General features: G+C 50.1%; 1 protein-coding gene across 2 annotated transcripts in view; it reads right to left on the bottom strand.

Annotated features, from left to right (window-relative positions):
- Window positions 1-14,095, bottom strand: part of CCDC12 (coiled-coil domain containing 12) — a 47,882-nt gene continuing 33,787 nt past the window's right edge. Inside the window, exons 3-8 of one of the 2 annotated variants that reach the window (XM_045520687.2) lie at window positions 7,710-7,789; window positions 6,032-6,093; window positions 5,775-5,809; window positions 4,696-4,772; window positions 4,517-4,600; window positions 1-3,282 (exon numbers count right to left, since the gene is read on the bottom strand). In XM_045520687.2, the coding sequence (XP_045376643.1) occupies window positions 4,518-4,600; window positions 4,696-4,772; window positions 5,775-5,809; window positions 6,032-6,093; window positions 7,710-7,789 (337 nt within the window). In that variant the 3' untranslated portion in view covers window positions 1-3,282; window position 4,517. Of the gene's footprint in view, window positions 4,601-4,695; window positions 4,773-5,774; window positions 5,810-6,031; window positions 6,094-7,709; window positions 7,790-14,095 lie in introns of both variants that reach the window. The other variant, XM_010960013.3, reaches the window with a different exon arrangement.

The raw sequence follows: 14,095 nt of genomic DNA, 5'->3' as shown, positions 1-14,095 counted from the left end.
TTATTTCTTTTTTTTAAAAATAGCTTTATTGAGATATAATATATCATACAATTTGCCCATCTAAGTGTACAATTCAGTGGCTTTTAGTAGATTCACTAAACTAGACTTGCAACCATCACCACAATCCACATTAGAATACTTTCATTATCCCAAAATAGATTTTCTTTTAGTGCGAGTCTGCTGGTGACAAAATTACTAGTTTTGTTTGTCTAAAAATATCTTGCACTTGTAAGATATTTTCTCTGGGTACAGAATTTCAAGTTGACAACTATGCTTCGTCCAGTTAACACTGATATCAGAAGGTACCATTCCAGTTAACACCGGCTGTGGCTGAGACATCTGCAGCAGGCTTGCTCCTTGAAAGTTAATATATCTTTTCTAATTTTAAGATCTCTTCTTGGTCTTTTTGTTCTGCCAATTTATTACCATGTACCCAGATATGTAGTGGTTTTCAATTATGTTCACAAATTATTAGATAGATCTCCCCTCCAGAGGTGGAGCCTAATTCTTCTCTCCTTGAGTGTGGGCTAGATGGAGTGACTTGCTTCTAACAAATAGATGGTGGCAGAATATCACTTCCAAGAGCAGGTCATAAAAAGCCCCTAAGCTTCCTCCTGCTTTCTCAATTGGATTGTTCATTCTGGGGAAAGCCAGCTGCCACCACATGGGAACACTTGAGCAAGGCTTATGGAGAGGTCCACGCAGCAAGGACTTGTGTGTGCATGATGCTTCTATAAGCACTCCTGTGAGCCCTGGAAGTGGAAGCCCATCCTGGAAGTAGATCCTTCCCCCTCAGTTGAGCCTCCTGATGCCTGCTGCCCTGGAGGACATCTTGACTGCAATCTCAAAGAGACCCAAGCTAGAACTACTCAGCTAAGGCACTCCTGAATTCCTGACCCCTAGAAAGTGTCGGATAATAATGATTTATTGTTTTAAGGAGTTTGGGGCATAATTTGTATTCAGCAATGAATAATTAATACAAGGTGTGAAAATATTTGACTCAAACTTGCTTACTGAGGTGTAATAAACATTCAAAAAAGTGCACAAATGATATGTGCACAGCTCAATGAATATTCATAAAGAGAATCTGAATGTACCTAACTGATCACCACTCAGCAAGAGACAGAACATCTGAGTGCAGATTTCTCTTGGTTGCTCTGCTTGAGATTTGTTGACCTTGAATCTGTGGACTTGATGATTTTGAAAAGTTCACTGTCATTAAAAAATAAAATTTACCTCTGCCCCATTTTTGCCTTTTCTCTCCCCCTAGAACCCCAACCACATGTTCGATCTTCTCAACCTATCCTCGTTATCTCTTAGCTTCTTGTTCTATGTTCCTGATCTGTCTATTTTGCTGGCTGCATTCTGGATGACCTCTTCAGATCTAGCTTCCTATTCACAAATTGTCTCTTTAGCCCTAATTCACAGATACAAGGTTTTAAACTGCTATAATAATTTTTCTAGAGCATCACTTTGGTTCTTTTGCAAATCTATTCCTATTTTCAAGCCTCTCTTTTAGTTATTAGATCATTTTTAAACATTTAAATTGTCTGACTGATAATTCTAACATTTGACATCTTTGCAAGTCTAACGTTACCATGTTCTTTCTGATGCCCTTTGCTCTGAGTGTTCTGTTGCCTAGTTCATCTGGTGAGCTTTTTCATAAGTTGCTCATCTTTCTTAGAACTTTATTGGTGGGGATTCTCTGAGGACTGAGATGAATATTCATTCAGGTAGGATCTACATTGTCTTCCATCAAGTGTCTGAAACCACCACATTCTGGGACCACTCTAAATCTTGGCCTGAGATTTCTTGTGTCCAAACCCACATGAGGGCCTGCTCAGCTCTCAGGGGAGACTTTGTTCCACTCCAGTAAGTGGCAAGGTTTGATTTCCTTCTGGGATGCCAGGAGAGCAGATCATTAGTTCGCAGCGAGTGCTGCCCTTTGGGTCCCCAGGCATTGAGGGCCCCCCAAACCAATGCTTAATTTCACCTGGTTTGTCAAATACCTTCAGGGCAAAGGTCAGGCTTCAGCATTCTGCTGCTTCTCTTACCTTTTTGCCTGAGTATTCCTTACTTTCTTGCCAGATTATTGATGCATATATAAAGGATTTGTCAATATTTATTTACCTAGTTTTTTTAGCTGCTTATAAAGGGAGGATCAGTTTAGGCAACTGGCCCCCCATGATGCCAGAAACAGAAGCGGTCAGCCACGCCTGCTTCAAGCACCTTCTTTCTCTGGATTTCTTTTCCCAAACTCCTTTCAGCTAAAGGACAGTCAAGATTTTCAATCTACCTTCTATCTCTCCTTCCTTCTCTCTCTCTGCCACCTTTTGGATCTTCAGCTTCACTTCCAATTTGTTAATCCCTTCTTTGACTGTAAGTTATCATTTGCTTTTCTGGGGAGTTTCTTATTTTAATAAACATTCTTTATTTCCAAGATTTCTAATCAGTTCCTTCTTACACAGAGTCCCTGTTCTTGAGTTGTGGGGGTCAGTCTCTCTTTGATCTCTCTAGTGATAAAACAAATGCTCATTTTAAAGCCGTTAGGATGTTACCATTTCACTTTCTTTGAGTAGAAATTCTCCTGCTTGTTGGGTTGTTGGCCACTCTTTAAGGCACTGGATTTTCTCACGTATTCTGTAATTTTTGTTTGAGTGCCCATCACAGATGATAGTTTTTGCTTTTCTCTCTCCCTGCAGGGCTGTTTTTCTACATGGCACACAGGGTTGTAAATGCAGAAGCAAACCTTTCATTAGTTCTCTGGGTTCTCATATCATGGGGACAGCCTTACTTAAGCCCCAGCGCTGGTGCTGTGCAGGAGCCCAGCTGCCAGTCACAGCTGTCTGAGTCCTGTCCTGCCACAGACAAGCGCCCTGCTTCCAACTGCAATCCCAGGAGGTGGGAGCATCTTTTCATCCTTTATTCCTAGGAAAGGAAGCCCAGCTCTAGAGCCCAGCTATGCAGAGGGAGCCTGGCTCCAGTCCCGACACTGGGGCATGTCTGATCCCCACCCCTTGTGGGAATCAGTCCTGCCCTCATTCCACTGCTTACCACAGCAGCAAGCCACCTACCACTTCAGTTCACTCACAGCTTCACGTTTCTGTTCCCTTCCTAAGAACTGCTTTCTTAGAGGAGTTATTAGAGCGTAATTTTAAGTTAAAGCATTTACTTTATTGTATGAGTATGATGATCTCTGTGTGCACACACTCACTCCACTTCTGTGACCCGAGTCCTCAGTACCGTCCTCCAGAGCTGGGCCATTAAATTCCATTCCTAGAACTTAGCACAGAGGGAGGAACACACGGATGATTCAGGCCAGGGGCAGGAGGCTCAAGGGGAAATCTGAAGGAAACTAAAGAGTGTTATCATTTTGGAGGAGATGAAATTTTAATTTGCCACAGGTACCTGGAGTCAGAGTTGTGGGCAGTAGGTCACTCTGGAGAGTTAGCTTCACAGAGGAGGCTCATGGTCCTAAAGCCAGGACCTTGGGAGGCCCAGCCTAAACACCAGCCTACAACACCCTAGTCTCTAGCAGAACGGGGCCCCCTTCCCCATACAGGGGCCCCATCCCAGGGAAGCCACAGTCCAGCTCTGACTGGTGAGGTGGGGAGAGGGGCTGCCGGGGCTGGGTGGGGTGAGGAAGAACCACGCCAGGGGCCTCGAGTCTGTAGCGGCTTGGAGCTGAGCTGCCACAGCACTGCCCACCCCCTTCATGGGCCCCATCTCTTCCTTCTCTCTCTCTCACTGTGAGGCAGTCCACAGAGGACCAGGGTGGGAGCCTCTCCAAGCTGCCCCACAGACTAACAAGGGCTCAGCCTGTGGGAGGTCTTAAAAGAACCCTCCCAGACACCGTCTCGGCCACCTGAGGGTTTTGAGATGATCACCACTGACCAAGGACTGAGCCACGACCCGGGCCCAGCAGATTAGGCATGAGCCTTCCCCATCCCTCCAGCCTCAAATGCTCAGCCCAACACAGAGCTTACTCATATTAAACATCATCTCTGTCACAGCAAAAAAAAAAATGTGACAATGAACATATGTACGTTCATGTATAACTGAAAAATTGTGCTCTACACTGGAATTTGACACAACATTGTAAAATGACTATAACTCAATAAAAAAAGTTAAAAAAAATAAAACAAACAAACAAACAAACAAAAACATCACCTCTATATCCCAAACCCAGAGTACCCCAAGGACCTAGGAAATATTTGGTAAGTTTCTGCCACACACAGATCGGCTTGTTTCTTTTTCCAGATATTAAAAAAAAAGTTCAAAATACATACATATATACAGATACAGCAAGCTGACAGAGTTGCTGCTGGCCCTGCCCCTACTCAGCATGGTGGGGACCACTCAGGAGACAAGGAGCCGACCTCACCCCATCGGTGAGGGCAGGGAGTCATTATTCTAAAGCCAAACTGGAGGTGATGGCAAGCCCAGCCCCAACCCTTGCCCAAGACCATCTGCCTACAGGACAGGCCTGACAGACGGATGAGGGGACAGGGCATGCCTTAGTCGGAGTCACAGGCCTCTTGTTCAGTGGTGGTGTCCACTGCAGACGCCAGGCTGTCCTCCTGGCCTTTCAGCCTCTCACCTGGATGGATGGCAGACAGGAGGAATGGAGAAGGGCCACGTGCTTGGGCCACCACCCAGATGCAGGGATCCCGCCTTGCCAAGCCCCACACTTACGGATCAGCTCAGCAATGGCCCTCTGGGTCCGCTTTTCTAGCTTCTCCAGCTTCTTGGCTACGTCTCTCTTGAGGTCCCTGGAGCAAGGAGATTGGAGAAGTCAAGAGGCTGAAGGCTGGTATGGCCTTGGGGCCCTCCCCTCCCACAGCCCCTCTGGCATTAGGTATCACACTTGGGTGCCTGAGGCCAGGATGAGCCTCTCTCTCCCTTTCTGCATCCTCCAAAACCCAGCATCAGCCATGCTTCCCAGTCCTAGTGAGGCAGGGACTAGCACTATGGACCCAGGCAACATAGGGGACTAAGTCAAAGTGTGCAGGGTAGATGGTTTCTCAGGGTCCTCTCTTGGTCTGTCCCCCTCGGTAACTATTAGGGAGTGACTTGCCCTTGTCCACTGTGGGTCCTGCTCCTCCTCTGGCCACATGTTCACCACCAGATGCTTCCAGAAGTACACACATAGCCTCTCCCTGGCTCTAGGTTTCCAAGACACATGCCCTATGCTTTGTTTCATCAAATTAGAACAACTTCAGCTGATGCCTGACACAAAATGGCAAGTGAGAGGGAACTGGCCAGTACTTCTGGCCCAAGGTAAAGTGAATGCACAGCTCTCTCTCAGCCTAGGCACAGGGGCAGCAGGAAGGATAAGCTATTTCACAGAAGATGGAATGGAGGCCAAAGGGGAACAGGCTAGCTGGTGGCAGAATTGGGGCAGAAACCTACATCTGCCCTTCCTACCATCTTGCCTCCACCCTATGTCTCTCTGAGGGCAAAGGTCCACCTTGTTCAGAGGGCAAAGCCCTCTGAGGTGGGACAGGCCCTCATCCTTTCAGAAGGGACTTTTGGAGGGGACTATTGAGACCCTTCTACCTGAGCCCCTCCCTCCCTCCATACCCTCAGGTCATTCCCCATCAAGTTCCTCTCATTCTCCACTTATGTCCTTCTCAGCACTTATTTCAGACAGTAGCTATATGTCTATACTGCCCACCTCCTGCTGTGAGAGTGGGAAAGCCAGCCTGAGGCCCACGTTTGGCACCAAGGGTGCCGTAGTCAGGCTGTGTTGGCCCTACACCAGCCACACTCACCAATCAGGCTTCCGTGGTGCAAGGTTGGCCAGGTCCTGGGTAAGGAGGAGACACAAGTCAGGGGTGGAGAGGCCTAGCGCCAGGGGAAGTAGAAGACAGGGAAAGGTTGGAAGGAAAATGGGAGAAAGGAAAGGAGGAAGGAGAGGGTGAGGGGAAGCAGGGAGGTGAAAAGGGAATAAAGAAGTGAAGAGAAGGAAGGGAAGGAGAACAGGATCCACAGGAGCAGAGGCAGGACGGCGCCACCCCCAGGCACTCACAACTTCCTCAATGATGGGCTCTGGCTTGGCGGCCTCCAGCTGCTCCTTCACCTTCTCTTCCACTAGAGGGCGCAAGACAACAACGGAGGCCTGTCAGAAAGGAGCCGCCACGCTCCCTGATCCCACAAACTGCAGCTATAGGACAGGATGAGAGGGTGAAGGCAGGTCCCCGGGAAAACCTGGGCTTTCTTGCCTGAGCCTCTCACCGCCCAGAGGCAAAGACCCTGCAAAGGCAGCTCTGGAGGAAGGGCTTAGGTTTCCCAGGATTAAGGCAAGCCAGGGGCAAAGGAGGGCCAGCAGGAGGGAGCCAGCTGGTGTACACGGAACCCAGACCTCCAGCCAGGAAGCACGGATGCTACTCTCAGCCCATCTCCCCAGATGGGAAATGAGACAGCTACCTGGATATATCCAAAGTGTAGTCTGGGGAAGGGCCCTGAGGTCTGGCTTTTCCCTTACCCTCCAGGGGCTCCTGGGCTCTGAGGATGTCCTCTGGGCTCCGGGTCAGGGCACAGGTGACTTTTCTTCCCATCCCACTCTTAGATGAGTGCTCCCAAGACCAAGGGGACAACCGTCTAGAGAAGGCCTGCCCTTGTGCCCCTCTGGCTCCACCCAGCTGCCGACAACACAATGGACCTCTGGGTGGTCTGACCAGGAGGGTCCTACCCCTGTGGGGACAGATGCCAGGAGCATGAACAGCAAATCTGGGCTCCATGGGCCTCCTCCAATCCTCGTCACAGTTGCCCTACATTGCCTCATGGTCCCTGCTGCCCTGCCTCACTTCCCTCTAGGAACAAGTGCTGACCCTGAGGCATGGGACCAGCTCCCTGTCCCTGTCCTCTGTCTTGCCTTCTGCCCCCAACATGCCACTGCCCCCACCATGGTGAGACCCAAACCTTGAAGCAAATCACCTGGGACACGTGTGAATCTCAGGGTTAAAGGAGAGGGGGGAGCAGACTGGGGTGTGGCTGAGTGGACACTTTACTCTCTTAGAAGATAAATGTATTTTTATTAATTTATTACTCATATAATTAAAAATTGATAAAAACAAAGAATAAAAACAGGGCTGGAGCCAGAGAGGTGCATGATAAGAAGCACCCCAGCATCTCCAGCGTGGATGGCTGTGGATAGGCCGCAGCTGGTCAGATGCTCCTGGCGGCTGTGCTGCTCCCCACACTACGGTGAGACTGCTGGGCAGCCCCTGGGCCCGGCCCCTCATCCCATCAGCAAGAACACCTCTCCCCATCCTCCGTGCTCTGGCACTGCCACACCTCGAGCCAGGTGGGCATTTGCCCGCCCTATGCTCTCCAAGGACCGAGATGGTCAGCCCCTCTTCAAGGTCTCTCACTCTGACCCTCCAAGGGCCCAAAGGACCCAGCAGCCTGCCCCTGCTGTCCAAGAGCCCCAGGGCCACTTCTATTTCTCAGAGAGGTCCTCTGAGGGGATGTCCCTGGAAGGCCTCCACGGCAGGGTATGAGCAGGGCAGAGCGGACCCAGCAGGCCGCTGCAGTTCCCTGACCGCTTCTGCTTGTGCATCTGCCATGAGACAGTGATGGAAGGTCCTGGAGGCCCAATTTCCAGCGCTGGCACTGCCAGTTATTCTCCAAGAGGGGGCAACACCTGCCAAGGTGGAGGCAACCAGCAGCGCCAGGGAACAAAGGCAAAGATGCAGCCCACTTACCCGCGACTGGTTTGGCCTGGGGCACCCTCCTCCTCTTCAGGTCCTCATCCTCTGGGACATAGTTCCGCAGCCTGAGTTCCCTAAAGAGCAGAGAGGACAAGCAGAGAGGGAGTAAAGTGTGTGACACAGTCCCATTCACCTCATTTCAGGTCAGAACGTGATAAAGCCACACAAGCTGGTTACTTCCCGATTTTCCTCTGGTCTCTCTGGAGATGACTGGTGAAGGGGGATGGCATAGGAACAGAGGCACCATTGGGAGAATCCCCCCAACCCCAGCCTCAGCACCCTCATCTGCCAATTAGCAGCTGGCCTAGGTGCTCTCCCAAAGCCCCGCCTGCACTATGGGTTCTCACCAGAGCTGGGGCCAGGAATGCCCAGGGAGCATTCACTGGATGTCTGTCCTGGATTACTTCCATTTGACAGTTAACGGAACTGAGGGTCAGAGTGACTGCACCATTTTTATAAGGTCACACAGCAGCGGTTGCAGCAACTGACACAAGGCAAGGTGTGACACCAAGCCAGGGCTCCTGGGCTGAGTTACTCCTAAAAGAGAAAGCCAGCGGTCGCCCACTGGTTCCCCAAGCCCTGCGCCCTCCTCAGAGCCTTGGTGTCCTGGAGCCTTAGCTACTGGTGGCAAGGGTCTGGGTATGCTGGGAGTGGCCGGCAAGGGCTGAGGAAACAGGCATGATGGTGTGCAAGGCTGGGAAAGCCACAATCCACCTGGACAGCCATGAGAACTTCACACGCCCCGTCCCTGCAAGAGGGTTTTAAAATCTGCCAGGGCAGACCCCATGGCCTCTGTGAAAGGGGAGCGGCCACGAGGAGTCCGAATCGCACGTTGGGATAGACCAGCGACTGTGGTGTTATTTTCCTCTTATCGCAGTCTCCCCAGGCAGGGTTCACGGGGGCTCCCTGGCTCAACAGCTCATCAAACCCTGTTCCCGACACACAGAAGCCTGCCTGCAGGAGGGGCCCCTGGCTCACTCCATGGAGTGGCAAAGAGAGCTCCTGGGGGCTGCTGCTTAATAAAGGCAAGTCAAAGACACTGGGACAGACCACCTAGGCCCTGAGGGAGGCAGAAGCACCCCCTCACCAATCTGTCAGGCAGGTGGGACTGAGGTGTGGATCCTCCTTCCTCCCCACTGCCTCTTCTGAGCCCTTTCAGGACTGCTGGCCCCTCAGAAGTCCTGGGAACACTTTCCCAACAGGATGCCTCCTGCAGTCTGTCATCTACTGAGCCTTCTGTCTGTGTCAGGGAAAAGTGTGGCTGACTTCCCCAGCACCTGGGCAGGCACACTTTCTCAGAAGTAAGGCAGCAGGTGTCTGTGGCCACACAGCTAACAAGTGGCAGTGGTCTGAACTTGGGGGCTTTCTGATGACAAATCAGTCCCCTATTCGCCAGCTCCACCTGCTGCCCCCCTGCCCTCTGCCAGGTCCAAAGGCCTACAGCCCTGGGGCTAGGCTAAAGCTGTGTGCAGGGCAGTCCCAGTATGGCATGTGTGGAGGGAGCCTGCTGCCCACTCCCAGGGTCTGCCTCCTCTAAGAAACAGGGACACCACCCTGTCACCCATTCCCTAATGCTTGCCTCAGGCCTGGGGGTAAATGTCAGGTCACTGAGGCACCAGGAGAGAAAGTGGGGCATGATCGGTGCACTAACTTTCATTTATAACAGGGTGGGGAGAAAAGCGGAAGAGAAACTGGGTGTGGGAAGAAAACTGCAGGGATTAGTGAGAGAAAAAAAACCGTCACACTCAGAAACTGGCACTCTAAAAGAAATCAGAAGAAAGAAGACCAGTGGGAGCTGTACCCAGAGCTCACAGCATCAGCAACAAGCACCCACACCTCAGCACCCACTGCTGCCTAGGCTTCAGATCAACCAGAGGGAGGGAGGACACAGCAGGAGACAGGGAGGGGCCAGAAGCAACAGGAAAGGGCAGCATGGGCTGGTGGGCAAGCCGCACAGCACCCACCTTGGCAGCCCCGCTGCCCACTGCCCCAAATCCCGCTAGAGCTGAGCACTGGTCAAGCAGCCAGGAGCACCTGGGGCCCAGTCACTGTGGGACTGCCCCTCTCTGGGCCCCGGATTCATATCTGGAAACAAGGAGGCTATGCTGGGTGTGTCCAGCTCTGTCAAGCTAGGTTCAAGCCCTCCCCTGATCCACTCTGCGGGGGCTACTGAAGAGACTGATCCTCACTAATGCCCAATTAACTTCTCTTCCCACTCCACCCCTATTACTGCCAAATGGCTAGTCTCTGGAGAGGTCACGGTGCACTGGGTTCTGCTGGGGGGCCTGGCCTTTCTAACAAGGACCAAAGTCTAACTTCCTCCTCCTGCAAATAACTTAAAATACCTGACAACGTATTTTTAAAAAAATCTGTGTTGGTCTTGGAGAAGCACCACAGCAACAAGGATCCAGGTTGCAATCACAGAGAAAGAGAAAATGCAACAAGATGAGCCTGACACTGGCCATCTCTTTCCCTTAAAGCATTTGTCTTTTTACAAGCAGAGGCTGAAAAGCTGAGAGACCAAACAGTTTCCTGCAATCTTACAGGGCTGAAGAGTCAACAGACTGTGTTCAGCGAGAGGAAGCCTGAAAGGGGAGGTGAGGGTAACCCTGCCTGCCAGAAGCTGGAGTAAATGCTCTCTGGAGGAAAATAAATTACTCAGAACCCCAAATTATCTCTGGAACTTTTCATACACAATATCCAGGATTCAATCAAAGCCATGGGAAAAAAAAAAAGATAAAAATTGAAATATACTCACAGGAGATCTGGATATTAGAATACAGCATCAGAAATGAAATGTAAAATAAGTGAAATTAATCAGCTGAGAAATTCTACAAGTGAAAATATAATCAAAATTAAGAACTCAATAAATGGGTTCAACAGCAGTTTAGACACAGCTAAAGAAAGGGTTAGCGAGTGAACTGCAAGTTAAGCCAGAAAATATCCAGACTGAGGCACAGAAGGGAAAAAGTTGAAAAATACAAAAAAGAACTTAAGAAACATATGGAACATGATTAAAAGATCTAACATACATGTAATCAGAGTCCCCAAAGCAATGTTTAAAGAGATGACTGAAAATTTTACAGAATTAGTGAAAAACATCAAGCCATAGAGTAAAGAAACTCTATAAACCCCAAAGAAAAGCACCCCAGGCAAATCACTGTCAAACTACTTAACACCAAAAACAAAGAAATTCTTAAATTAGATAAAGACACCCAAACTTCAAAGAAACTAAAACTAAAACTGACAGCCGACTTTTCAACAGAAAAAATGGAAACCGTAAGACAATGGAGATACATGGGAAGTACCAAAAGTAAATAAAATGCCACACCAGAATTATAAAGCTAGGCAAAACAGCCGTCAAAGAAAGACTTTTCCAGATAAAGAAAAGTTGGGAAAACTAGTCATCGGAGGATCTGTTCTTTAAAAAATACTAAAGGGAGTGCTTTAGACTGAAGGAAAGTAACCTCAGATGGAAGTACGGAACTGAGGAAGGAATGAAACATCAGAAAGAGTAAATACGCGCGTAGACTTAAGCAAATATTGACAGTATAAAACATGAGAAGGGTCATGCGTTCACTGGCTTTCCACAGGTGGAAATCAAGGACATCGGTTTCTCATGAGGCTGTGGACATCAACACTGAGCAGAGTGTGGTCCTGCAGAGCAAAGGTCAAATCTCCCAGGAGTGCCACCTGCCCCACTCTGCCCCACACCCTGAGAGTTCTACCTGCTAGGGTGTGAATATGGCAGACTGTCCCAAGACAGGACAGTCAATCTTCCAAAGCCCAGAGAGTAACCCTTGAGCGCAGGTGGGAACACGTGGCCCAGCAAACACACGCACAGCCTACCAGGGCCCCTCAAAATGAGCTGGGGTGCCCAAGCAGACAGAACACGGTCCTCGTGTGGCCCACAGGGTGGCAAGGATGTGCCGTTCTGCACGTCACACACCAAGTGCCAGGGCTGACCACCAGGACATGCCACCAGCAGTTGGGGCCCAGCCAAAGAACAGCCTCCTACCTGTCTTCCCAGTGTGTCTGGTCTCCATGAGCTTGGCACTGTCACTAGTGAGTCCTGGAACCTGGGCCAGCCAGGATTCCGGTTTCTTATCTTACTGCTTATCTCTGTAGCCCTTTTTGCTCAGAACTGTGTGTGAAATGGACCTGGACTGAAACCTTCTGGATAAGGGAAGGAAATGACAGGTTCTAATTGCATGGGCCCTTCCTACCCCTGAGGCAACACCTGAGCAATGGCCTATGGGATCCCCAGCTCTCGAGCAGCCAAAGGCAGAGGTGCCAAGAGCCAGGCCAGGGAAGGGCCCAGAGCCTTTCAGCCTGCCCTCCCCTGGTCGAAGGCTGCAGAACACGTGAGTCCTGTGCTAGGTGCTCTGAGGAACACAGACGTGAGAACCCCCTCCTTGAGCTAACCCTCTCCTAGGGGAGAGAGCACATCATGCAGACTCTGGTTATGTGCCCTCTAGCTACATCCTCAACCACAGAATGCCACATGACCAAAGGGACAAGGAAGATGTTCTTTACTAACTTCTCTGAGATGGAAGATGGACTGTTATTGACAAGAGCAAGGTGAGGAACAGTGGTACAGCAGTGCACTGTGCTATCCCTGTGTGTGTTGAGGGACGGGAATATGTCAGCATGTGTGTTGATCTGTGCATAGCCTACCTCTGGGAGGAGCCAAGAAGCTGGCCCCGAAGGTGGTCTTGCAATTGGGAAGTTGGGAGTGAAGGAAATTTTTCTTCCCCTTTTTAATACCTTTTGCATTCTGAACCATGAATCCTTTACAAACTCAAAAAAATAAAGTAAAATATATAAAGGTACACTTAAATAGCTAGACATTATATGGATCATTATATAACCACTGAAAATAATGTCTGCAAAGGATTGTTCTGAACATGTAACAGAAATTTAACAGAAAAACAACCAAAAGTTGACAGTGATTAAGTGATTTTTACTTATTTATTTTGATTTTCAGTGGTTTCCATAATTTCTAATGTAATTATTTTTTCAGAACAGAAGCAACCAATCAATGAGACAAAAGAAAGCAAAAAAGAGGAAACAGGCAGAGGGGACATAGTGAGGTTGATCTTCAGGAGCAGGGGACTGTGGGAGGCTCTGCATCAGGCAGTTCCCTGCACTCAGGCTCCAGTGGGCCCCAATCTCTGTGGCCTGGGACCAGGCTGTCCCTCTGGCCAAAGGAAGCAGAGACCAAGCCATACTTTGGGGGATTTCTGTCCTGGTGTCTGGACAGAAGGGCAGCACAGTGAGCCCAGTGCCTTCAAGGTCCCTGCCTTTTGCTACCAAATGACCTGGGCCACCCTTAGTCTCTCTGATCCAGCACCCCCAGACTCCCGCAAACAAGTACAAACATAGTCCTGGTCTTATCCCTCATCAGTCTCTAAAGGCTACTTTCCAGTCAAATGTCCCCTGGGTCACTGCCAGCCCTGATGCTACACACTTTCCAGCCCATCAGGCTTCAAGAACTAGCCCAACAAGGCGGCACCGTGAGCAGCCCCTCCCGCCCCTCGAATGTCCCCACCCACCTAAGACACTGACTACACCTCTCCTGTGGCCCTCCTTGCCCTACCTGCCCTTCTACCCTCTGCTCAGCAGCCATCACATACCATGCACATGTCTGCCCGGCACACCCTGCCCCACAAGGTCCTAGAGACCCAGCCCAGTGCTAAGACCCTAGGCACTTAGCACTCAACAGCTCCAGGACGGGCTGGGCACATGTTCTCAGCAGCATAAATGAATTCAGAGAGGCACTTGGGAGAGAGCTTTATGGGTAGCCTGGGGCTCTCCGGGTCTTTTAAAATGCTTGGGAAGACAATGCAGGAAGCAAAGAAGCTGTGTCCAGGAAATGCAGAGAGGGCAAGAATGTGGCTGGGTCAGGGCAGCCAACTCCTAAGTGACTTCCCATGTCTTTAAGGCAAAGCAACGGAGCAATGCCCAGTTCACGTCCTACTGAGTCTCCTTAAACTAGAAACGTCCCTTCCCATTTCCTCTCCTCCGCTTCCTCCCCAGGCGTCTGAGGAGACTGTCAAGGGTGTGCAGGTACGTGATCACCCTGAGGTCTTCCTTGAGGCCAGCGGCAGGGTTCCCAGGGGTGGGCTGGCCAGGGAGATTGGAAATTCCAGGAAATCATCCCCTGGGGATGTTTTTATATACCTTCCGCCTGTGCCACTCACAGGAAGGGGGTGGAGAAAGTTGGTATTCCCAGGAGTAGAGTTCTAGAAACGTTGAAGAGAAAGGAAATTTCCAGACTATCTGGTCCAACCCTTTCACTGGCAAGCAGGCCTGAGAGGAAGTCTACACTGCCCATGAGGTTTCCAAGCCCCGGTCCACTTCACCTGCTCACTTAGGGA

Source organism: Camelus bactrianus, chromosome 17 (genome assembly GCF_048773025.1).
Source record: "Camelus bactrianus isolate YW-2024 breed Bactrian camel chromosome 17, ASM4877302v1, whole genome shotgun sequence".
Taxonomy (NCBI): Eukaryota; Metazoa; Chordata; class Mammalia; order Artiodactyla; family Camelidae; genus Camelus; species Camelus bactrianus.
This window is presented reverse-complemented; position numbering and strand designations above follow the sequence as displayed.